Source organism: Pimephales promelas, chromosome 6, assembly GCF_988280905.1.
Source record: "Pimephales promelas chromosome 6, fPimPro1.hap1.1, whole genome shotgun sequence".
Classification (NCBI taxonomy): domain Eukaryota; kingdom Metazoa; phylum Chordata; class Actinopteri; order Cypriniformes; family Leuciscidae; genus Pimephales; species Pimephales promelas.
This window is the reverse complement of record NC_142774.1, coordinates 24,401,444-24,427,397: the sequence shown is the minus strand read 5'-3', so window position 1 is coordinate 24,427,397 and position 25,954 is coordinate 24,401,444. Positions and strand designations below refer to the sequence as shown.

The window sequence follows — 25,954 nt, the reverse complement described above, 5'->3', positions numbered from 1 at the left end:
CCAGCGCTTTCAGATGGTTTAGGAGAACTGCGCGGTGCGACAGAAGCTCCGTCTGAGATTGTGCTACAATCAGCCAGTCGTCCAGATAGTTTAAAATGCGCAGCCCCTGACTCCGCAGGGGGGCGAGCGCTGTATCCATGCACTTCGTGAACGTACGGGGTGCTAAGGATAGGCCGAACGGGAGAACGGCATATTGGTAAACCTGACCCTCGAAGGCGAAACGTAGGAATGGCCTGTGACGAGGATTTAACTGGATCTGGAAATAGGCGTCTTTCAGGTCTAGAGAGATGAACCAGTCCCCCTGGCGGACGTGTGCGAGGAGTTTTCTGACTGTGAGCATTTTGAACGGTCTCTTCATGAGTGCTTTGATCAAGACCCTGAGATCTAAGATCGGCCTGAGGCCGCCGTCTTTCTTGGGAACAAGAAAATAACGTCCGTAAAACCCCGACTCGGTCATAGATGGCGGAACTCTCTCTATTGCGCCCTTCTGCAGCAGCTTCGCTATTTCTGAGCGGAGTGTGTTCATCGCAGCTGGACTGGCAGTGGATTTGAGCCGAACGCGCGAACGGGGCGGGCGGCGACGAAACTGTAATAGATAGCCATTCTTTATGATGCTTAAAACCCACGGGGGGATGCCGGGGATGGCTTCCCACGCTTCGCAGCATGCGGCTAGCGGATGAATGGCAGTTTCGCCCTGATTGCAGCACATAGCGGGCTGTACACTGTGTGTGGGCGCGCTTAGAGTGTGTGTGGCAACGGGACTTACACTCAGAGAGGAGTTTTTGGGCCGTGAGACAGAGCGAACAGAGGGGGGACACGCGCACGGGCTCGTGGGCGTGTTTATGTTTTCTGCTACTAGAGCGGTCAGTGGCCGCTCTGTGAGACTGGGCTCTGTGGGAGACACGGGGCATATGGTGCTTGTGTGTATGAGTGAACACATGCTTGTGGGCACATTTTTTACACTTGAGGCTTTTATGCTCTTTTTGCGAACTCTCTGGGTAGCCGTGAAAACGGCTTTTTGTCGCTCGCAAGCGGGCAGAGAAACCGGCTTGTTTGTGGCGGTAAACACTACTGTAGTCGGCGAGGCTTCGGGGACTAGCAGAGGACGAAACTTTGACGGCGGTCCGGCCGCAGCGGGAGAGAGACGTCTTTTTCTCAGCTGTGCTAGGCAGACTTTTGCTGATCAGGCTGCAGCGTGATCTTGGGTCGAGGCCCCCGGGGAGGAGGCTGTCTGCGGCGGCTGTCAGAGCGAGAGCGAGGGCGGCCGCCCTGTCTACGCTGAGGCTGCTGAGCTTGCTGAGGCGGGCGCTGTTGCGGGGTTCTGGCAGGGGGCTCGCGAGGGCGGCCTGCAGAAGTGCTGGCGCGGCAGGGCAGGAACATGTTCATGGCCTGGGTGGCTTTTTCTACCTCGGAGAAGCGGTCGACGATGCCCGTGAAGGCAGATCCGAAGAGGCCGGTCGGAGAGATGGGCGCCTTGAGGAAAACGGCGCGTTCTGAATCTCCCATGCCACAAGTGTCTCTCAGCGACACAGAGGTTGGCCATACATCTCCCCAGGGCTTGTGCGGCAGCTTTAGTGGCGCGAAGGGAGAGGTCCGTCGCACTTCTCAAATCCGAAAGGGTGGGTGGGTTCCTACCGCTCTTCACCATCTCGCACAAGATGTCGCTCTGTAGCACTTGGAGGACAGACATGGAATGCATGGCTGAAGCGGCCTGTCCGGCAGCGGCGTAAGCGCGAGCATGAAAAGTGGAGGTCGCTCTGCACGCTTTCGAAGGAAGCGTAGGGGAAGACCGTCAGCTAGCAGAGGGCGGGCAAAGGTGAGCGGCGACCAGGTCCTCGACGGGCGGCATGGCAGTATATCCCCTCTCGGCGGAGCGGTTTCGAGCCGAAAGAGGGGCATTCCAAGACTTAGTGAGCTCGTGATGTAGCTCAGACAGGAATGGTGCAGCCCGGCTGCAGGCGGGGGCAGGGCGCCGGTGCAGGAATTTACCATCCATGCGATTCGGTGGTTGCACGGGGGGAGGCGACCACTCGAGTCCCAGACGGTCGACGGCCTGTGAGAGGAGACGCAAGAGTTCCTCTTCAATGCCGGCGCGGGTCCCCGCGGACTCTCTCGTACAAGAACCGATCGACGACCAGTCCTCGCTGTCCGAAGCGTGCAGCGAACAAGAGTCCTTCTCATCCGCGGTGTCGTCGGAGGCAACAGAGCGGCCACTCGGCGGCAACTGTATGTCCGGCTGGGGCGGAGAGGGAAAGCGGTCGGTGGGCGGCAGCAGCGGCCCGCATGGATCCGCAGGGGGCTCCGCTGGCCTCTGGGAGCGGCGTTTTTTCTTCCGCGGCGTGAGAGGCAGCGCGGGAGCGGTCTTGACCGCCTGCAGTCGAGCCCGCAGGGAGGACAGAGGCAGGTCTTCGCAGTGGTCGCATCCTCCGTTGGCGAGGGCGAGCTCTGCGTGTTCCACTCCGAGGCAGAGAGCGCAGATGGGATGGCGGTCTCCTTCTTCGAGTGGAGAGCGGCATGAGCCGCAGAAACGAGGCATCTTGAAAAAGACGCTCGAGCTCTTTTGTGAGTGGAATAAGTGAAAGGATACGGCGTCGGACGGCGCTAGCTTGCAGGACGGCTGAAGGTGGCAGACGGCCGGCTTCCTCAGTCTCCGGAGCTCGCTAGAAGGTGCTTTCTTCGACGACGGTGCCTCCTTCTTCCCAGGACAGCGAATGCGTTTAGCTCGCTGAATGATGAAGAATCAACTACCGAGCCTGGGATAGCCAGTTTTATACACTGTAGCCACGCCCCTTTCGGCGGGCTCTGACGCAATGAGCGAGCGCCGTCCGCTCATTGGCCGCGGGCTCAGCGCCGCTCTCCCATAGGTTCGTGCATTCTCTCTGAGCGAACCAATGAGCTGCTAGCTAGCCCCGCTCATGGTCTGCCTCAGAGATACTGTGTTGACAATGATTACAAAATTATGGAATAATTTTTTGGCTTCAACTTCTCAGCAAAGATGAATCTTTCCCGTAGCGTAAGCTAGCTTACGCAATACGAGAGAACCTCTCGTAAGAGAACCTCGTTCGAATAAACTACTTCTGGAACAGACGAGAATGAAGAATTTGCCCGGGCTTGTTCTTCTGTTGCTGCAGGTAGTGGGCGGGTCGTGTCTTTTCACGTCTGATACGTCTGATATAAACTTTTAAAATGAGTTTTGTAAATGCAGTTTATGGTGATGTCCAATTAAATTAATTTTATTATAGGTTATGAAAATATTCACACTTTTTTACTTTTTGAAAACTCAAAAAACAAAGAAAGAAAAATAAGTTCATTTATTTGAATAAATATAGTTTTTAAAATTAAGTTATAAGGCCAATAGAAAAGAAAATTTCGTACTTAGTGTGCAATCCCAGACAGCAAACTGACATTAAATCAACGTGGAAACGACGTCTCTCATGACATTGAAACAACGTTGATTTTGCTCATCGAATTAACGTTGAACCAACGTCAGACGCGGCATTCTTCAAAGCTAAATGAAAATCGAAAATTGGTTTGCTTTCATAACGTTGAAACAACGCGTTGATTTCAAGTTGATTTTCCATTAGTTTTGAAAGACTGCGCGTGCGATCGGTTGTTTGTGTTTGTAGCTCCGGAGAATTTCTTCACTAATCCTTGATTTTCTTCTTTACCACTTATTTATAAACAAGCACTTTCTATTTTTATATTATGTGAACTTATCCTCGATAGTATTCCTTATAAAAATCAATTGGATTGCTTTGATATCGCTACTTATATCCAACCTTCCTAATCCTGGCTACTAGCCTTTAGCCCGCTAGCATTCCACGCGTGCCCTCTCGCCTATTGATCGTCTCATTTTACACCCGTTTCACTGAATCCTGGTTATTTCCGACATTTCAATCCTAAATTAGTAGTGATAGTTGTAGTATCACTACTAATTTACTGATCATCTGTTATAATGGCGAACATATCAGATGCGTGTCTACCTTTGAGTGCAGGTGAAGACACATTCGAGCTCTTCACGGTGAAGCAGGAGCTGGAATACGTTGAGAAACAGATCCGTGGTCTGCTGGTGAAGCAAGCCGAGCTGTTGGATCGGCGCTCAACGCTTGAAGCATCACGCGCCGACGCTAACAAATCAGTGGTTAGTGACGTTAACTCTTTGACTCCGAGTTCGTCTACTCCGTATGTTACTCTGCCGAGGAAGACGCGATCATCTCGGGCTCCATTCACTCCGGCACCGAAACAACATGGACCATGGATCACACAGCGGAAGACACGAGCCAGGACCAGAGCTGCCTCTCCGCCCCTCCCGGTCTTCGAGATCTCCACCCGGAACCGCTTCTCCCCTCTTCGCGAGCCGGAACGCGATGACGCCGTGATCATCGGCACATCCATGGTCCGCCATGTCCGCGCTAATTCGGATAAAGGTAAGGTGCGCACTCACTGCTTTTTCTGGTGCTCGTGTTCTTGATGTCGCTGCACAGGTTCCCGAGATCCTGAACGGGACGAGCGCGTCGGAGCTGTTGTGCTGCACGCGGGAGCGAACGACATTAGGCTGCGGCAGACGGAGGTTCTGAAGAAGGACTACAGGAGCCTGATCGAGACGGTACGCAGCACAGCGCCTAAAGCAGCGATCATCGTGTCTGGACCGCTTCCCACGTACAGACAAGGACAGGAAAGGTTCAGTAGACTATTTGCATTAAATGAATGGTTAATGTCATTGTGTAATGAACAGAGGCTGCACTTTGTAAATAACTGGCATCTGTTTTGGGAAAGACCGAGGCTGTACAGCACAGATGGACTCCATCCCAGCCGAATCGGAGCGGCTGTGCTGTCGGACAACATTTCCAAGACACTACGCACCAGATGACTAATGAGTCAAAGTCCAAATTACAGCCTTTGCAGTCCAAACTTAACTAATAAGCATAGTGTGGAACATTATATAGAAACTGTGTCTATTCCTCGTTTAGTGAAGCCAAACAATAAATCTAGTGTAGGATCTAGCAAAAATCTTATTGTAATTAAACCAGAAAATCTAAATATCAGTGAACAAAAACAATTTCTAAAGCTAGGTCTCCTAAACATTAGATCGCTCACACCTAAGGCGGTTATTGTAAATGAAATGGTCACAGACAATAACTTCGATGTTCTGTGCCTTACTGAAACCTGGCTTAAACCAAATGAGTATTTCGGTCTAAACGAATCTACTCCGCCAGGATAATGTTATAAACATGAGCCTCGTCTGATCGGTCGTGGCGGCGGTGTTGCAACAATCTATAAAGATATTTTTAATATTACTCAGAAAACAGGTCACAGGTTTAATTCATTTGAAGTACTTGTGCTAAATGTTACACTCTTAGATGTAAGAAGGAAATCCATATTATCTAGCCCTGGCTACTGTATATAGACCTCCAGGGCCATATGCTGAATTCCTAAAAGAGTTTGCAGACTTTCTCTCGGATCTATTGGTAAATGTCGATAAAGCAATAATTGCTGGAGATTTTAACATACACGTAGATAATACAAATGATGCTTTAGGGGCTGCGTTTACAGACTTATTAAACTCCTTTGGGGTCAAACAAAACGTCAGTGGTCCCACTCATCGTCTAAATCATACACTAGATTTAATTATATCATATGGAACCGATCCAACTGATATAGATATTATACCGCAAAGCGATGATGTCACTGATCATTACATGGTGACTTGCATAATACGTACTGATGAAATATGTCATGTTGCACCACGTTATAGACCAGGCAGAACAATCCTTCCAACCACTATAGATGGATTCTCAAATAGCTTACCTGATCTATCTAAGCTGCTAAGTGAACCCAAACAAACAGATGAATTAGAGGAAATGACTAGCAGTTTAAGCACCATTCTTACTAGTACATTAGATATTGTTGCGCCAATTAGATTAAAAAAGGTTCGAGAGAAAATTAAAGCACCATGGTACAACAGTGCTACGCATGCTATCAAGAGAGAAACTCGCAACTTAGAGCGTAAATGGAAACAAACTAATTTAGAGGTCTTTAGAATCGCGTGGAAAGACAGTATGTCACGTTATAAAAAGGCCCTAAAAACAGCCAGGGCTGAGCATCTCCGCAAACTAATCGAAAATAACCAAAATAATCCAAGGTTTTTATTTAACACCGTGGCTAGACTAACAAATAAACAGACATCACCAGAGCAAAATATACCGTTACAGTTTAGTAGTAATGATTTTATGAATTACTTCAATGCGAAAATAGAAAGCATCCGAAACAAAATTATAAATGTACAATCCGCTTGTCACGGTGCGGGTGCAGGCAGAAGAACAGGCGGGTACAGAATCTCGGTAGAGAGACATTTATTTCAAAAAACAGGCAGGAAGACGGGATACACAGCGTAACATGGAACAATGACCGACAAAACTGAATCAAACGGGACAGAACTAAATACACAGAGGAATAAGGCTAATTGGAGTGCAAACAGGTGAAAACGATCATGACAGGACGAGGAACAGGTGGCTGATTGGGGGAGTGAGTCCGGGAGAGGAACAAAAGGATCCGGGGAAGTGTGGTGCAGATGACGGGACAAAACAGGTGAGGACGACAGACTGTGACATTACTCCCCCCTCCCGGAAGGCGTGGCCTCACGCCATAAAATCAATGGGGAGGGGGGGGTGGGCACCCTGGAGGCTGTGGAGGGCGTCGTCAGGAGGAGACAGCCCCCCAGGGCGGAGCAGGCTGAGGGCGTGGCCAGGGCGGAGCAGACTGAGGGCGTGGCCAGGGCGGAGCAGACTGAGGGCGTGGCCAGGGCGGAGCAGACTGAGGGCGTGGCCAGGGCGGAGCAGACTGAGGGCGAGACCAGGATGGCGCAGGCTGAGGGCGAGACCAGGGCGGAGCAGCTGGAGGGAGGACCCCTGGTGGAGCCGATGGTAGTGGGGCTAACCACACCAGGGGGCCGACTGACAGGGGCGGAGCGGATGGGAGAGGAGACCAGGGTGAAGCTGAGTGACTGACGACATGTGGTGCTGATGAGGGACTGAGGGAACATGGTGATACCGTAGGCTCTGGTGACTGAAGTGATGACAGGGGCACGGAGGGACACAGTGAGGTCAGAGGGCGTGAGGGCTGACGGGTGACTGGAGGGAGTGAGGAGTCCGACAGAACCGGGGGGGTGACATGACGGGGCGGAGCCAGAGGAATGAAGTCCAAAGGTGAAGGGAGGACGACGAGGGAGCGAAGGGAGTCCGGAGGGTCGAGGGAGCCTGGCCGAGCTGGTGGACTGAGGGGCCATGGAGGAGCTGAGGGAGGTAGGAGCCACGGGGGAGCCAATGGGACCGGGGGCCGAGGAAGTGTCCAGATGGAGGAGGTGTGAGGCGAAGGCCGGGGAAACACGGACCAGGCTGGTTTCGGGGAGCTGAAGGGCAGGAGAGCAGAGGGAGGACAGATGAGAGGAGGCGGAAGAGGGAGGCTGGGCGGGATCCTGGTCTCTGGCGCCGGCTGGACGGTCTCTGGCGCCGGCTGGACGGTCTCTGGCGCCGGCTGGACGGTCTCTGGCGCTGGCTGGACGGTCTCAGGCGCTGGCTGGACGGTCTCTGGCGCTGGCTGGACGGTCTCTGGCGCTGGCTGGACGGTCTCAGGCGCTGGCTGGACGGTCTCTGGCGCTGGCTGGACGGTCTCTGGCGCTGGCTGGACGGTCTCTGGAGAGCTGGACGGAACCTGCAGTGAAGAGCATACAGTCTCTGGAAAGCTGGACGGAACCAGCAGTGAAGAGCATACAGTCTCTGGATAGCTGGACGGAACCAGCAGTGAAGAGCATACAGTCTCTGGATAGCTGGACGGAACCAGCAATGAAGAGCATACAGTCTCTGGAGAGCTGGACGGAACCAGCAATGAAGACCATACAGTCTCTGGATAGCTGGACGGAACCAGCAGTGAAGAGCATACAGTCTCTGGATAGCTGGACGGAACCAGCAATGAAGAGCATACAGTCTCTGGAGAGCTGGACGGAACCAGCAATGAAGAGCATACAGTCTCTGGAGAGCTGGACGGAACCAGCAATGAAGAGCATACAGTCTCTGGAGAGCTGGACGGAACCAGCAGTGAAGAGCATACAGTCTCTGGGGAGCTGGACGGAACCAGCGGTGAAGAGCATTCAATCTCTGGAGAGCTGGACGGAACCAGCGGTGAAGAGCATTCAGTCTCTGGAGAGCTGGACGGAACCAGCGGTGAAGAGCATTCAGATTCTGGAGAGCTGGACAGAACCAGCGGTGAAGAGCATTCAATCTCTGGAGAGCATTCAGGCTCAAAAGGACGGACGGTGAGCGCGGGCTCGGCAGGGCTGACGGTGAGCGCGGGCTCGGCAGGGCTGACGGTGAGCGCAGACTTCCGGGGAACGAGCCTTAACCGGGGTCGCAGGACCGGGTAGGGGATCCCCCGGAAGATCACGGCGTCCATGTAGTTATTTTGGGTCGGTCAATCTGTCACGGTGCGGGTGCAGGCAGAAGAACAGGCGGGTACAGAATCTCGGTAGAGAGACATTTATTTCAAAAACAGGCAGGAAGACGGGATACACAGCGTAACATGGAACAATGACCGACAAAACTGAATCAAACGGGACAGAACTAAATACACAGAGGAATAAGGCTAATTGGAGTGCAAACAGGTGAAAACGATCATGACAGGACGAGGAACAGGTGGCTGATTGGGGGAGTGAGTCCGGGAGAGGAACAAAAGGATCCGGGGAAGTGTGGTGCAGATGACGGGACAAAACAGGTGAGGACGACAGACTGTGACACCGCTATGGTGTCTTATGATTCAGCTTCAATTATGGCCCCTCTAGAACAACTAAACCGCTTTACAACGATAGGACAGGAGGAGCTAAATAAACTTATCATTGCATCTAAACCAACAACATGTTTATTAGATCCAATACCCACTAAACTACTGAAAGAACTATTACCTGCAGTGGAAGAGCCTCTCCTCAATATTATTAACTCGTCTTTATCTTTAGGTCATGTCCCAAAAATATACAAGCTGGCTGTAATAAAACCGCTCATTAAGAAACCGCAATTAGATCCAAATAACTTGGCAAATTACAGACCCATTTCAAATCTTCCATTTATGTCCAAAATACTTGAAAAAGTAGTGTCCGCTCAATTGTGCTCTTTTTTGCAAGAAAATGATATCTATGAAAAATTCCAGTCAGGATTCAGACCGCATCATAGTACAGAAACTGCGCTAGTTAAAATTACAAATGATTTACTTTTAGCTTCTGACAAAGGCTGTATCTCAATACTAGTCCTACTTGATCTTAGCGCTGCGTTCAACACTATACTGTAGATCATATAATACTCTTGGATCGACTACAAAACTACAAAACATTAAGCTGGTTTAGATCGTACGAAGATAACGTCAGTAGACTATGGAGTACCGCAAGGATCGGTTTTAGGCCCTCTGCTATTCTCAATATATATGCTGCCACTTGGTAATATTATAAGAAAACATGGAATTAATTTCCACTGTTACGCTGACGACACTCAATTATATATTTCATCACGACCAGATGAAAACACTAACTCATCTAAAATGACAGAGTGTCTCAAAGATATAAAATGCTGGATGACGCGTAATTTCCTGCTATTAAATTCAGATAAAACGGAGGTATTACTTATTGGTCCAAAAAACTACTCACAAAACCTCTCACAATACAACTTTAATATAGACGGATGTCATGTTACTTTATCCACTACAGTAAAAGACCTGGGTGTTATACTAGACCGCAACTTGTCGTTCGAAAATCATATTTCATATGTTACAAGAACAGCCTTTTTCCACCTTAGAAACATTGCTAAGCTGCGTAACATGCTATCTATTTCTGATGCTGAAAAATTAGTTCACGCATTCATGACCTCCAGACTAGATTACTGTAATGCTTTATTAGCTGGTTGTCCTGCATCCTCAATAAACAAGCTACAGTTAGTACAAAATGCAGCTGCTAGAGTTCTTACTAGGTCAAGAAAATATGATCATATAACACCGATTTTATCATCTCTACACTGGTTACCTATTAAGTTCCGCATCATCTACAAAATACTACTACTGACCTATAAAGCCCTAAATGGTTTAGCACCTATGTACGTAACGGACCTTCTTTCGCCCTACAATCCACCGCGTTCCTTAAGATCACTAAATTCAAGACTTCTGGTCATTCCTAGGATATCGAAGTCCAGTAAAGGAGGGAGGGCGTTCTCGCATTTAGCTCCAAAACTCTGGAATGGCCTTCCCGATACGGTCCGAGCCTCTGACTCGCTGACACAGTTTAAAACTAGATTAAAGACGCTTCTCTTTAGTCACGCATTCACATAATGCTTACCTTTTAGTCCTCTGTTATGCCATACGGAACCGTTTGCCACCAGTGATGCGCGGGTTGATCCGAAATGAGCGGGTGCCTGCGGTCACCCGCGGTTACCCGCAGTTACGGGTCATCCAAAAATGTTTTTAATGATATTCGGGTCGCGGTCGGTCGGGTCGTTTGAAAAAATATGCCAATTAAACATTTGTATATAGTACTAGACGCAATGTTTGACGAAATATACAGCCCTACACATTATTGGCTGAATAACAGGCACGAAGATAACACACAAGCTCAGTCTAACACACAAGCTCTCGGTTAAACAGTTCTCGGTTCTATACTAGTGATTGGAGAACCGCGGTCCGCTGTCCCTGTGCGTTCGGTATACGCAGTCTCAGCTGCTCGTGCTCATCACTTCTCTCAACAGTGGCACATGTCTCGGTTCAGTGAACTGTTGGAGTTACTGGAGTAAAATATAATTCAGGATATTGATTTATTTCGATTAGTAGGCAACTGTCAGGCATGTCTGAAAGTGAGTAACTTCAGTAACTTGTGGATCAGCACTGATGCAAGACGCGAACTGTTTCGAACGATTCAGTTCGATTTAGTGTACTGGTTCGACCGGTTCACTAAAAAAAAACGGTTCAAAAGAACGATTCGTTCACGAACCGGCCATGTCTATGATCACTACAGTCTGCAGAGAGATGGAGGCGGCAAGAGAAAAGGTGAAGACTGGGGAGTGGAAGCTCCGCAAATACACAAATAGAAAGAGTAAAAGTGTGGGAGACATTTGCTGAAATAATGAAAGATGATGGCGAAAGGGCTGGCTTTGCCTTTGTTATGTGTAGGCCTACGTCTTCTTGCGATGCTGTGTTGTTACACGTCTATGGCCCAATAACGCTCTGATGAGCATTTACTACTTTTAAAAAATGCGGTCAGGAAGCGGGTCGGGTACAATATTTTTGTACTTTTTTTGCGGTCCGAGTTGCGGGCGGGTATTTGAAAACGTCGGTCGGTTGCGGGTTGTTTATACATTTACCCGCGCATCACTGTTTGCCACTGAAACTGCTTAACGCACCAGTGTGGCTCGACAGCCTTTTAGACAAAAGGGTCGGCGCGTATGGTTGGGTTGCGGAGAGTTCAGGTTACGGAGAGTTTGTGAGTTATAACGGAAATCATTATGAACATCAGCTATGCTAATTATTTCCCATCTGCCTTTCTGCTGTTATCTCGGGACGCTTGTCCCGAGAAAAATGGCGTTCGTCAGGTCCAGTTTTGTGTCCAGCCTCTCACGGGGATTTCGGATGCCCCAACGCCTGTGATGAGACGACTCAACGCCTGTGAAGAGACGACTCAACGCCTGCGATATGTTATGGCGCCGTTTTATTCATAAACAATATTTATATTTAATATTTAAACAATATGAATGTAAGCCAGAGGAGAACTGGCCCCCGACTGAGCCTGGGTTCTCCCAAGGTTTTTTCTCCATCCAATCTGATGGAGTTTGGTTCCTTGCCACTGTCGCCTTGGCTTGCTTTGAGCTTGCTCAGTTGGGATGTTTTAGTGTTTAGCAATGTTGTTGATCTGTGTTGTGCTACTTTCATGTTATCAGTGTGAAGCTGCTTTGATACAATCTGTATTGTGTAAGCGCTATATAAATAAATGTGACTTGACTTGACTTGAAAGAATGACGCGTCTGACATTGCTTCAACGTTAATTCGATGAGCAAAACAATGTCAGATCAACGTTGTTTCGATGTCATATTTCCACGTTGATTCAATGTCAGTTTGCTATCTGGGATGGCCTTAAATATCGGGATAGTGTTTTCAACCGTGGAAAGAGCTAATGCAGCAGAAAGATTTCAGAAGAGACGCTGAAGTTGCCTGCTTTCTCCTCGACAGGTTAGTCAATGTTACAGTCTTACTTAATTTTTTTGTCATTGCTTGGTTGTGTACTTTATTATATAGACAGTATAACATTTATAGGTAAAAAAGTTAAACAAGGTCTTTGATGAATAGCAGCTATTGACTACTTTACTCGCAGCTATTGTGAAGGAAGGTGCTAAAAACAAGGTTTGTAAGTTAATTCTTTATAACCTATAAATTCAGTAAGAATATAGAGATAATGATTGTAAGAAAATATTGAAGAAAATATTGCTCTCTGTAAGATTTTCTATAGCTTTCTTTTTTTATATAAATGATCAATTAGCTAAAATTGTGATTTTGCTATGTGGATAAGATTGTACAGAGAATTAAAATTAATTTATACAGCTAGACACATAAATTGTACACATAAGTTAACACATAAGTTGCTATTTTTTTTAAGTTACAAACCTGTTCACCCGGAGAAAAACTCGATGAAGTGTTACTACAAGACATCCTGTCATAGCATTTTTGGTACATAACGGCAACCGTAGATGCAATACACACTTGAAAAAGCAAAACGCTGGAGAGCAAAATTCGTTTGAATGCAAAATACTATTTAACCACTAGATGGGGGTAATTCCTACACAGAGTCCCTTTAAGGTGAAGAGCTTCAAAGGGCAGTGTAGAAGAGATGAAGTGGTGCTTTCAAGATTAAGGTTTGGACATACTGGGTTAAAATCAACGCTTTATTTAAGGTCAAAATGTTTGTCTGATAAATGTGAGGCTTGTAAATGTTCCCCGAAAATGTCGAGCATGTCATCGTGAAGTGTAGTAAATATAATTCTGAGAGAAATATATACTGTATATATTATATATATATCTTTTTTTTGTTTTTGTGTTTTTTTCTAGTCATTTATTTACTTGTAACCTGTGTAACCTGAAGTATGAAAGCCCTGATACTGCACACTCCGGCAGAGTAGATGGCGGTATGAAACAATTTATTTACAGCAGAAGGTGGGGGTCTGGGGGAAAAAGAAAAGACTCTGGGGAAGCAGAGCAGAGAACAGGGCATGTTTAGCAGAATCAGGCTTGGTCACACAAGGTTAAATGCATCACTACACGTTATTGGGAAACATCCAACGGGAAATTGTGATATATGCAGTCAATAAGAAACTGTGGAACATTTGCTGTTTGAGTGTAAATACTAGTACTAAATCAAAGACTGGCTCTAAGGAATGGAAAATGAAGGAATCAAACAAATGGATGTACAAATATCTTCTCAAATAATTCCAGAAAGATGGTACTTAAAATCATGTCATATTATCTACAACAAACTGGACTAAACATTAGGATTTAAGCAAATGTAACTAAGATACAGTAGGTGGCGATAACGCTCCATATGGTTGGAAGTCGGCAGGAAAAAAAACGAAGAAGAAGAAGAAGTGTCAGTGGTCCATTTGGTGATAGATGGCGGTCTAAGGGTGGCGGTAATGCACTTGTCTGCGATCCGCCGCAGATGAAGAAGAAGAAGAAGAAGAAGAAGAAGAAAGACGAACACGCTGAATCGGTGGGGGACTTCTGTGAAAAAAACACGGTATTTACAAATTAAGACATACATTTAATGAGGTACATAAAGACGTATTTCGAGATGTACAGCACGTGTATGTTCGTTGATTATGTAACTTAGTCACGTTGTTGTGTCGATACAGTGTTAGAACCTTTAGAACAGATATGTGTTACTTGTTGACAGTTCTTTTTTTCTTCTTCTTTTTTTTTTAATCAAACAAGAAAACTATGGCGTCGTTCACAACTTCACACCCGACGACGTCTGGTCTATTTTTTTTTTTTATTGCAAAAACACAGTACAAATCACATCACAAAAAATTAAAAAAATATACATTACAATATACAGAAATATAACATTAAAATAAATACAAAACAGTTTTGCCAGGGGAAGCATAAGGGCCATTACAAAGAAAAAAAGGACCATATGTTGACAGTTTTAATTGCCTTTTTGTTGTTGGAGCCAGAAATCAAGTCAAGTCAAGTCAAGTCACATTTATTTATATAGCGCTTTTCACAATACAGATTGTATCAAAGCAGCTTCACAGTGATAACAGGAAAGTAGTACAACACAGATCAATAATATTGCTAAACACTAAATAACCCCAACTGAGCAAGCCAAAAGCAAGGCGACAGTGGCAAGGAACCAAAACTCCATCAGATTGGATGGAGAAAAAATCTTGGGAGAACCCAGGCTCAGTCGGGGGCCAGTTCTCCTCTGGCTTACATTCATATTGTTTATATATAAATATTAAATATAAACATTGTTTATGTATAAAACGGCGCCATAACATATCGCAGGCGTTGAGTCGTCTCTTCACAGGCGTTGGTCTTCTCATCACAGGCGTTGGTCTTCTCATCACAGGCGTTGGGGCGTCCGAAATCCCCGTGAGAGGCTGGAGACAAAACTGGACCTGACGAACGCCATTTTTCTCGGGACGAGCGTCCCGAGATAACAGCAGAAAGGCAGATGGGAAATAATTAGCATAGCTGATGTTCATAATGATTTCCATTATACGGGAGTCGGTGTTAGAAACCACTATCTCACAAACTCTCCGTAACCTGAACTCTCCGCAACCCAACCATACGCGCCGACCCGTTTGTCTAGAAGGCTGTCGAGCCCCACTGGTGCGTTAAGCAGTTTCAGTGGCAAACGGTTCCGTATGGCATAACAGAGGACTAAAAGGTAAGCATTATGTGAATGCTTGACTAAAGAGAAGCGTCTTTAATCTAGTTTTAAACTGTGTCAGCGAGTCAGAGCCTCGGACCGTATCGGGAAGGCTATTCCAGAGTTTTGGAGCTAAATGCGAGAACGCCCTCCCTCCTTTACTGGACTTCGATATCCTGCTAGGAATGACCAGAAGCCTTGAATTTAGTGATCTTAAGGAACGCGGTGGATTGTAGGGCGAAAGAAGGTCCGTTAAGTACATAGGTGCTAAACCATTTAGGGCTTTATAGGTTAGTAGCAGTACTTTGTAATTGATACGGAACTTAATAGGTAACCAGTGTAGAGATGATAAAATCGGTGTTATATGATCATATTTTCTTGACCTAGTAAGAACTCTAGCAGCTGCATTTTGGACTAACTGTAGCTTGTTTATTGAGGATGCAGGACAACCGGCTAATAAATCATTACAGTAATCTAGTCTCGAGGTCATGAATGCGTGAACTAATTTTTCTGCATCAGAGATAGATAGCATGTTACGTAGCTTAGCAATGTTTCTAAGGTGGAAAAAGGCTGTTCTTGTAACATATGAAATATGATTTTCGAAAGACAAGTTGCGGTCTAGTATAACACCCAGGTCTTTTACTGTAGTGGATAAAGTAACAGGACATCCGTCTATATTAAAGTTGTACTGTAAGAGGTTTTGTGAGTAGTTTTTTGGACCAATAAGTAATACCTCCGTTTTATCTGAATTTAATAGCAGGAAATTACGCGTCATCCAGCATTTTATATCTTTGAGACACTCTGTCATTTTAGATGAGTTAGTGTTTTCATCTGGTCGCGATGAAATATATAATTGAGTGTCGTCAGCGTAACAGTGGAAATTAATTCCATGTTTTCTTATAATATTACCAAGTGGCAGCATATATATTGAGAATAGCAGAGGGTCTAAAACCGATCCTTGCGGTACTCCATAGTCTACTGACGTTATCTTTGATTTTTTTCCCGTTTAAACAGACAAAATGATAACGGTCCGATAAGTACGATCTAAACCAGCTTAATGCCTGTCCCAGTACACCATTGTAGTTTTGTAGTCGATCCAAGAATCAGCTTAATATAATGTACAACTTCGTTGAAAAAAAGTACAAAGTTAGTTTTTTTAGCACTGAATTTACATTTATGAATATAAATTTCGCCAAAATAATTAACAAATTTATAATGAAATACGTCTTTTCTTTACTATGACTTCTATAAAAACAAAAAACAACATCCTTCCACAATAAAGCAAAGTCTTTATAAATATTGTCAATGATGAATCTGCTGAGGTTTTGCCAGAATTTTCTGGTGTGTGAGCAATACCAAAATAGGTGCAAAACAGTTTCAGGGTGGTCCTCACAAAAAGAACAGTTTGTATTTATGTCTCTTTTAAACTTAACCATGTAATGACTAGCAGGATAATATCTGTGAATTATTCTGAACGACACTTCTTTCACCTTGTTTACTAACAGGTATCTTTGAGGGATCATCCAAACCTTTTTCCAGTCAATAGTATTTACAAATTGGTTCCAATAAAACGTAACATTAGGGATTGAGACAATTTCTTTCTGAAATAAGGCACGGACGTTTTTATTATTATGAGGAAGTCGGGAGAAACAGATTTTCCCAACTGGTGACTCAGCCACATTGGGGAGGGAGACAGAAGTAGGTGCAAGTCTGCTAGAACACCTAAAAAGCATGATTACGCCTGATGGAATGGCGTCAAATACAATTGCAAATTATCTTGGTGTAACTGGAATGCTATAGGTAGACAAAAATTCTCTATAGGAAAAAAGTCGCCCCTCTTCATTAAATAGTTGGTTAAACTCCACCAGCAGAATCTCGTTGCTTACCAAATTCTCAAAAAAGAGTGATTTGTTCTTATATAAAATATCTCTATTATTCCAAATTAGATACATGTGAGGTGAGAAATTATGCTTATAAATAAGAGACCAAGCTAAAAAGACCTGCTTGTGAAAATTGGACAGTTTTACAGGGGAGTTTGTCCACATTATAGTTGCAATTCAAAATAAAGCTCAAACCACCAAAGCGAGAGAAAATAAAATGGGGGATAAAATTACAAACTGAGACAGGGTTTTTAAGAAAATGCTTAGCCCAATTAATCTTAAAGGTATTGTTTAGAGTATTGAAGTCCAATAAGTTAAGGCCACCAGATTCATAATTATTCATAATAACACTTTTTCTGATATAATGGGTCCGATTTTTCCAGATGAAGTCAAAAAGCATTCTATCAATGTCTTTACAAATTTTATTGTCAAGGTGTAAAGAGAGAGCTGCGTATGTGAGCCGGGATAAACCTTCAGCTTTGGTAAGCAACACTCTGCCTTTTAGAGATAAGTCCCTTTGTAACCACTGGTTCAGTTTGTTTTGAGTTTTTTTAATAATCGGAGAGAAGTTTAAAGGACATCTCTTTTTCTGATTTTTAGAGATAACAATACCTAAGTAGGTAACTTCATCCTTGACTGGAATGTTGCAAATAGTTTATATTACACTCTTTTAAGGGCAACAGCTCACATTTATTAATATTTAGGCATAAACCAGAGGCCTTTGAAAACTGACTAATAACATGAATGGTGACCGGTATCTGGCTTGCATTTTTTAAAAAGATTGTAGTATCGTCAGCAAGCTGACTGATGATGATATCCCTACCCGCAATAGAAATTCCTTGTATAGAGCTATTAATAACATGAGTTGTGAGAATTTGCGTACAAAGCAAAAAAAGATAAGGGGAAATTGGGCATCCCTGACGAATGCCCCGTTCCAGATTAAATCTAGTGGAAGTTCCGTTTTTCAATTTGCTAGAACTATTGACATTATAAGGTTTTAATTGCTTTGCAGGAAAAATTCCCAAAACCAAATTTGTGTTCTATCGATTCGAAAGCCTTATAGAAATCTAAGAGGAGGATAAAGCTATCTTCAGATATCAGGTCAGAGTAGTCAAGAACATCCAACACCAATCTAATATTATTAGAAATGTGTCTGTTACTCAGCTGGATTGTGTCTCATCTATAATTGTGTCAAGAGTTTCTTTAATTCTCCTAGCAAATATTAACGCCATAATTTTGTAGTCATTGTTTAACAGAGTCTCCAGCTGTCAATAAAAAGTATATCTTTCCTAGGCTTGGGGATCAAAGTGACCAGCCCTTGAGTGAGGCTAGGAGGAAGGGTCTCATTCTCTATACTTTCCATAAAAACTTGCAGTAAAAAAGGGGCTAATTGATCAGAGAATGTTTTGTAAAATTCTGCAGTTAAACCGTCAGTGCCGGGGGATTTATTGTTTTTGAGTAGAGTCAGTGACCTCTTCCAATTTAAGAGGGGTGTCACAATAATCTTTGTCTACCTCATCAATCTGTCTTATGTTATTCATTGAGTTAAGAAATTGAGATGTAACTGCTTCATTAAATTTTGAACTGTATAAATTACTATAACATTTTGAACAAAAATCTGCTATTAATTTAGCGTCATCAGTAACAATCCCATTAATATTTAAATTATAGATGGAATTGATTTTAGACCGGTATCTTTTAAGACGGAAAAAGTAAGCTGAATTTTGCTCCCCCTCCTCCAGCCATCTCTTCCTAGACCTTACAAAGGCTCCCTCTGCTTTTTGTTGATATAAATTGTCTAATTTGTTTTGAAGTTGTAAAAGAAGTAGTTTATCCTCCTCTGAAACGTCATCAGGGGCTCTCTGATAAAATGAAGAAATTTTACTTATGACTTCTTCTTCTTCTGCTCTTTTAGCTTTGGCAATAGAGGTCCCATACTGTCTCAAAAATGCTCCTGACTTAAATTTAAGTAGTTCCCAGTTAATTTTGTACGATTTTTCCTTTTTTGCCTTGTTGTAAAAAAAAGTATTTTAACTTAATAATTTCAGTCTTTGCCTTATCATGTTTTAACAATGAATTGTTTAATTTCCAGTAGCAAGATCTATGAAATGTACTTGATGCATTTAATTGGATGCTTATATGAATTGCTCTATGGTCAGTGAGTGGTGTGGTCAGGATATTTACTGTAATTTTATCTTTATCAATGTAATTGGATAATAGCCAGAAGTCAATGCTAGACTGGCTGGAACCTGACCTGTTGCTCCAAGTAAACGATCTTTTATCAGGAAATGTTTCTCTCCAAACATCCACAATGTTAAATCTTCCCATAAGTCTTTTAAGGTTTGTGCTGATGGAGGAGGGCTGCCCAGGAGGCCACCTGTCAATAGTATTATCTAGAGCAACATTAAAGTCTCCACCAATTAGAAGAAGAGAGTTTGGATATTTAGTGAGCCAGAATGTAGTTCTTTCCTCTAATGAATCAAGTAATTTATCATTTTCGAGCTTGTTATTATAACCGTAAAGATTAATAATTGTAACATAAATGTTGTCAACTCTAATTATAAGACATATGTAGTGTCCTAAGGAATCACAGTCTGAGTGCAGGACATCACCAGTGAAAGTATTTTTAAGGGTGGTTACCCCAGCAGATCTCTCTGAACCCTGAGAGAACCAAATATCATTTCCCCATTGAGATTTCCAAAAATTGACATCAGCAGATGTGGAATGGCTTTGCTGAAAAAAACAAAAATCCGTACGAAGTTGTTTAGCAAATAAAAATAAGGCTTTCCTATTACAAATCTGCCTTAAACCCCTGGCATTTAAAGAAACAATAGACAAAGACAAAGTTATTAAAGAACACGAACGAAGAATAAACTAGGAAATAACCAATAACAAATGTGTTAGGAAAGTTTTCCTAAGTAAGGGGACCGAGTGCTGCATCATAGAAAAATAAATAACCATCGGTAAAAAAGAAAGGAAAAAATTGTTAGTCCCGGCCAACTAAAAAGCACATCAGCTGCCTTGGATATTGAATGGCCTTAAAAAGCAGAACATAATAGAAATGGCAGCGATTTTGTAAATTGAAAAATCTCTATAAAAACCTAGTTGCAGGATAACAAAAACTATAAATATACACCAACTCTGAATGTAGTGTCAAACCAGCAGGCGTCCTTGTGTTAACAGGCAGCAGGCAAGTCTGTCTTTTAAGTGGGCAAAGGAACTTCTGAGCCGTTGATAAATCTGCGACCTCCAATTAGGGCTGAACTATTAATTGCATTTGCGAAAAAATCGCGATATGATGAAACGCGATTTTGTAATCGCAAGAGCTGCGATTACACTGGTCACGTGACACGCGAGAGAAAAAGCGGTCTGCAAGATCAAGCATCAACTTGCCACGCTACGCGGTCTGACCGTCTGGCGTTCAGAAAAGAACAGGTTATTTTTAATGTATGTGATATTGTGTCATTTATTCTCTCCCCAACAATCCTGGATCGATTCAGAGCATTTCAGAATCGAGTCTGAGTTAGTTTTTAAACACAGATGCGTGATGACGCTGCGCGTGCTTCAGAAAAGAACCGTGTTCTGCTTGCTTCTATTTTCTCTCTCGCTCGCTCGCTCTCTCTCTCTTCCTCACTCACACACACACACGACACCGCTAGAACCTTCCGAAACATAGTAACGTTATTTCATAAAGTTCGGGGTTGAACCGACTTACAAGGACATTCGCGGGCTTCATTGAACAGGTTTTGCCGCTTTGCTTGATGTTATAATGTTAGTCTTGCACTGCGCGTTCTCTCTCTCCTGCGGGAATTTTCCTTACAAATGCTTCACAGAGGCATTATTTATGTGTTTTGGAATGCAGTTGGCTTATATATTAAAACTATAAAAAATCACTGAGAAGGCTGCTTTCATTTTAAAATACTAACGCGTGCTTTGTGAAGAGCGCTCGTGCATGCGGCCCTGAGCGACTCATTGGTTAAATGTGCATAAACCACATGCATGCCAAAATGCTTTTATGACGCGAAATTAATGTAAACACGGTCAGTTACATCTTAAACCAACAGGACAAACCACATTTACAATTTCAAAAGAGATATGTGCATTGTGAATGCAGCTTATCGTATCTAAACTGAGGGGGAAATCACTCCAGCTCTTGAATGATAAACATTCAGACAGCCTACTTTTAAATACTGAGACCACTCTTTGTTTATTGCTTGTAATGCTTTTTTTGTTTATCTTTATTTACTAGCTTTTATATTTTGAAGCTATATTATTATCCTTTAATGCTTAGATCAAAAGCTACGAGCTATAGTATTTGTTTATAGAACAGGAAAGTTAATCCTTGTGGCCACAGGATAGCTTCTCCTGAAAGTCTATAAAGTAGGATGATATTGTGGGTTTTGATAGAGACTGAATGATCAAGCTTGCGGGACAAGCAGATGTTCGATCATATACTAATCCCCTAAAATTCTGTTTTACAGTATAAAATCTGGTGAAATATAATACTTAAGGCTAGAGCGCAGAACAGCGGAGAAAACAGCGGAGTTTGTATGGACAGAAGTGCATGCCTGGGCTTGTATGAATTTTGGGTTAAGCTGCATTGCTTTGACATTGTGGAAAATATAATATCCGTTTTTATTAGGGGTGCAACGGATCAAAAAACTCACGGATCGGATCGTTCCTCGGATCAGAGTCACCGATCGGATCATTTTTCGGATCAGCAAAAAATTTAAAATAAAGACAAATAAACAAAAGTTTTGTCTTTTTTTTATTAACACTTTTAATAAACTTTTAATATTATTTTTAAACTATTAAAATAAAATATATAAAATCAACTTAAAGTGCACAAGGCATAAAATCTTCTTTTTAACTTAATTAATGCAAAACTTAAAGTGCAACATAAAATGGCATAAAGACTTTCTTTAAACATGGACTAATGAACATTAATAAAAAAACAACTTAATGTGCAACAGAAGCACATAATCTTCCTTGAAATATGGATAATGAAAAAATCCTGTCCACATTATCAAAGAATAAAAGAAAGAAAGCAAAGCATATCTAAGCTTATAATTTCAAATTCTTTTTCAAAAAGACAAGGATGTCTACATTTTCTGGGGAGAGTGTGGACCTCTTTGCGGTCACTATGTCCCCTGCTGTTGAGAACGCTCTCTCAGAAGGAACTGAAGAGCCTGGCACAGCGAGATAGCATCTTGCCATCTTGGCAATATGAGTAATGCTGCCACCTGTAAAACTGTAATGCTGCTTGCTGCCAGGTAAGATGCCACCTCCTCTTTGATGATGTCAGCAGGAGTCTTGCTGTCCATGTCTTTGCTGGCAAAGGTCTCACCAAAAAGCTCAGCCATTGCCGACTTCTTTTGTGGAGGAGATGTATCCAAGTTTGCTCCTGTTGGCTCTGCAGCTTGACCCTGCAGAAAAAAAAAATAGTTGATTAATTATACCCATTATTTATTTTTATTTATTTTATTTTTAATTATTTTATTTTTATTATTTATTTATGTTTCATAGACATGAAAAATGTGGCAATAACATTTAATGAAACAAAGCCATTATTACTGTGGGGAAAAAAACTATTTAGATTTAAATTTATCATTTTTAAATAATATTCTTTTTCTTTACCTCATCACAGTCTTCAGTGCCCAGACTGCTCACAATCTCAGTGGTGAGGTCACTGTATGTCCTCTGGCGTAGGGCAGGGTCCATGTGAGACAAGGACTTGAACCTTGGATCCAGGGCAGTAGATCTATTAAGGTAGTCCTGCAGAGAAGGGGGTGAAGTGTATCTGGGCTTCAGGTCCTCTCTAATGGCAGCCTTGACATCTTGAGTAATGGTGCTGTCTTCCACACTTGGGGCCATTGATTGTAGAATTTTTGTTTTCAGCGGCAGGATTATTGACACAGATGGTGAAGTTTCAATGCTCAGCAGAGATGTAACGGTTTTGAGGGGTTTAAGCACCTGGAGGACTTCCTCTGCCACTCTCATATCATCATCAGACAGGGTGATGTCTTTGACATTTTTTTTCAGGGTCTTCTCGGTCAATGCAGAGTAAATAGCTGCCTGCTGCTCCAGATAACGCTTCAACATATCATAAGTGGAGTTCCACCTTGTTGAGACATCATGTATGAGCTTATGAATAGGCAGCTTTAGCATTTCTTGCTTCGTCTTAAGCACACGAGCAGCTGTTGTGCTTCGGTGGAAGTAGGAAACCACCTTCCTAATCCTCCCAAGGAGGCGGTCCATCCTATTGACTGAGATTCCCTTCTGTGATGCCAAATTCACTACATGTGCAAAGCACCCTATCTGTGGGCCTAGTCCTGCCTCATTCACTGCATTTATTTGATTTTTAGCATTATCAGTTGTGACTGGGATATTAATACTGGGCCTCTTTAACTTCCATTCCTCCACTGCTTGTATCAGAACCTCCGCAAGATGAGTGCTCGTGTGACTCTCGTAGAGTGGGCGTGTCTGCAGCACCGGACTTCTCATCTGCCAGTCTGCAGTGATGAAGTGAGCGGTTATTGTCACATAGCTCTCCGTTCCCCTAGACGTCCACCCGTCTGTCGTGAGCGCAACAGAGGATGCTCGGGATAGTTCATCCACAACTTTTTTCTTTTCCTGCTCATAAAGATCTGGCACAATCTTTTCGCTAAAGTGGGTGTGCGACAGGATGTCGTAACGTGGCTCAAGCACTTTCAGCATGTGTTTGAAGCCCTCGTTTTGCACAACCGAATATGGCCTCATGTCTGCAGCTATAAACACACCGATAGCATTTGTAATGGCTTTAGCCCGGTCTGATTGTGCAACTAGGGGCTGCTTAAATGCCGCGGTAATAAGTGGTTGTTGAGCTGCCTTCGTTTTCACTCCTGTCAGTGAAACACCGGGGTGATATCGCTTCAAATGCGTGGCCATGCTTGACGTGTTTCCACTGTCATATGGCTTTCTTGTGCCACAGTGCCTACACACCGTCTCGGTTTTATCCACTAACCTCTTTCCTTCATCATTATATTTGACGGGAAATCCAAAATGGTCCCATACAGGAGATTTAAATGACGCGGGGCGTTCAAGCTCCTCCGTTCCTCCGCTCGCCATGACGAAACTGAGTGTTTACTGAACATGCGCATTTTTTTTTTTTCATAATCAATCCGCGGATCACGTGTGTGCCGAACCGAAGACATTGATCCGAACGGATCACGGATCAATGATGATCCGTTGCACCACTAGTTTTTATCCGTTATTATCAATCTAAATGAATCTACTGCGAGACTAAATGAAGTGCGTAGCAAATTCACAGCCGCTCCGGCTGAGCTACAGAATATGCACATCACTATCGGCAAAATAGATGGTTTGAGAATGGACACGGGAACCAGCAACAGAACGGTTACGATGGGAAAAGGGTTTCTGAGCATTTGTTTGAGTTTTGTCGAGAGGCGGAATGGAGGCGGCACACAAGTTGATCGAGGCGTGTGTGTATTTTATATCACTAATGCAGTGTCCGTTCTCGGAGCATATTTCCTGCACGCGTGAGGCACGCGTGAGGCGCGCGCGCACCGCTTCTGTATTTAAATCTACCCTACTTTGTCAGTTATATGTTAGTCAGTTATAAGTTAACAGACGTGTGTGTTTGTGTGTTTTTTGCAGTGTCCGTTCTCGGAGCATACATTCTTCTCGTGTGAGGCGTGCCGCTTCCCGCTCGCGCTGTTCTGTAGTTTATTAAAAGTTTATTAATTCTGTACGTGTCTCGCCTGTCTATCTCTATTGCACCATATAGAGATTCCGAAGCTTCGAATATTCGATGTTCATTACTACCGAAAGCTTCCAAGCTCAAAAAATGGCATTCGGACCAGCCCTAATAAATTGCCTACCCTACCTTTTAAATAACTTTTTAGTCAGGGCTAATGAATGAATGTCCTTCTAAGCCTCTATTATTTGCGATTCCACCCTGGTAGCAAGTGTGGAAATTTTAATCAGTAGAAGGTTGAAATATTTTTACAAACAGGCCAAAATATATTTATGAAAAGTATCATCAACTATAATTCATGTTGGTGAAGCATCAAGATAATTGAGAACTCGTATATGTGAACATCGCAGTGCCATAAGACATGGGGATATTAGTAATGCGGTAGCGCAACATTTTAAAGAAAATTCACATTCTATCTATATTCTTTTATTTTAGCATTAAAAAAAGTCCATTGAGATATTGATGTAAGAGAGTGTATAAAGCAGTGTGTGATGTATACAGTACTTTGTCTGATGAAGGCCTTGACTATGGTCGAAACCTTACTACTTTTATACTAATTTTTATAAAATTAAACTTTAAACTTTTTTTATTCTAGAGAGAGAGCACCTTTTCTTCAATTAAGATGAATTGACATTCTAAACATTCTCTGTGCTTCACTTTGAACTTCAAGTGAATGGAAAGTGGAGAGAAAAGCAATAGACATTTTTTTTTTTTTTGATTTTAGCAGTCAACAAGCTAAACCTATATCAAGGAGTTACGAGTAGGCTATAATAAACCATTTCAGAGAGTGATATCACGTCTTCAGATAATGACTTAGAGAATAGAGAATATAGTATTAGAAAATACTAATCGAGTAATATTTTTTAATTACTTTCCATGTCACTGTGTCATGAGGAGGTTGATGTGATGAAGCCAAGTAGATGAGTGGTGTCTTGATATACAAATAATGGAATTGTTTTGTTGTGTCCCAAAAAAGGTGATCCATCTGTCTTGACATGGCGCAGGATTTCAAACCTGGTGATTTGATTTTTGCAAAGATGAAGGGTTATCCCCACTGGCCTGCAAGGGTGAGCAAGCACAACTAAATGATGATCATTTATTATTATTATTCATTTGTTGTCAAATGTCGCTGTCTGATTAATGTTTAGTTCTTTGCCTTTAAATGTTTACGTATGCTGCAGTTTCATGCTTTACATTGCACTGTGCAATTTCAGATTGATGAGATTCCAGATGGAGCCGTCAAACTGTCAAATATAAAGTTTCCAATCTTCTTTTTTGGCACTCATGAAACGTAAGTAGAAATTTGTCAAACTTTGTGTTGAATTGTTGTCAAACTTCAAAGGGTCCAAATCAAAAGGACAGGTTAATTAGTTAAAG

General features: G+C 43.2%; 2 protein-coding genes across 4 annotated transcripts in view; one reads left to right on the top strand and one right to left on the bottom strand.

The window, feature by feature from the left end:
- The window catches only part of psip1a (PC4 and SFRS1 interacting protein 1a), a 261,185-nt gene that overhangs the window by 157,565 nt on the left and 77,666 nt on the right, over positions 1-25,954 (top strand). For 2 of the 3 annotated variants that reach the window (XM_039694627.2, XM_039694613.2), the window contains exons 1-3: positions 13,268-13,804; positions 25,554-25,644; positions 25,792-25,868. In XM_039694627.2, the coding sequence (XP_039550561.1) occupies positions 25,573-25,644; positions 25,792-25,868 (149 nt within the window). In that variant the 5' untranslated portion in view covers positions 13,268-13,804; positions 25,554-25,572. Of the gene's footprint in view, positions 1-13,267; positions 13,805-25,553; positions 25,645-25,791; positions 25,869-25,954 lie in introns of those variants that run through there. The other variant, XM_089132282.1, reaches the window with a different exon arrangement.
- LOC148978580 (E3 SUMO-protein ligase ZBED1-like) lies at positions 21,963-23,928 on the bottom strand. The gene is made up of 2 exons (XM_089132822.1): positions 22,459-23,928; positions 21,963-22,247 (listed from the first exon to the last, which is right to left on the bottom strand). Exons 1-2 carry the CDS (start codon positions 23,926-23,928, stop codon positions 21,963-21,965), a joined length of 1,755 nt encoding a protein of 584 aa, XP_088988948.1.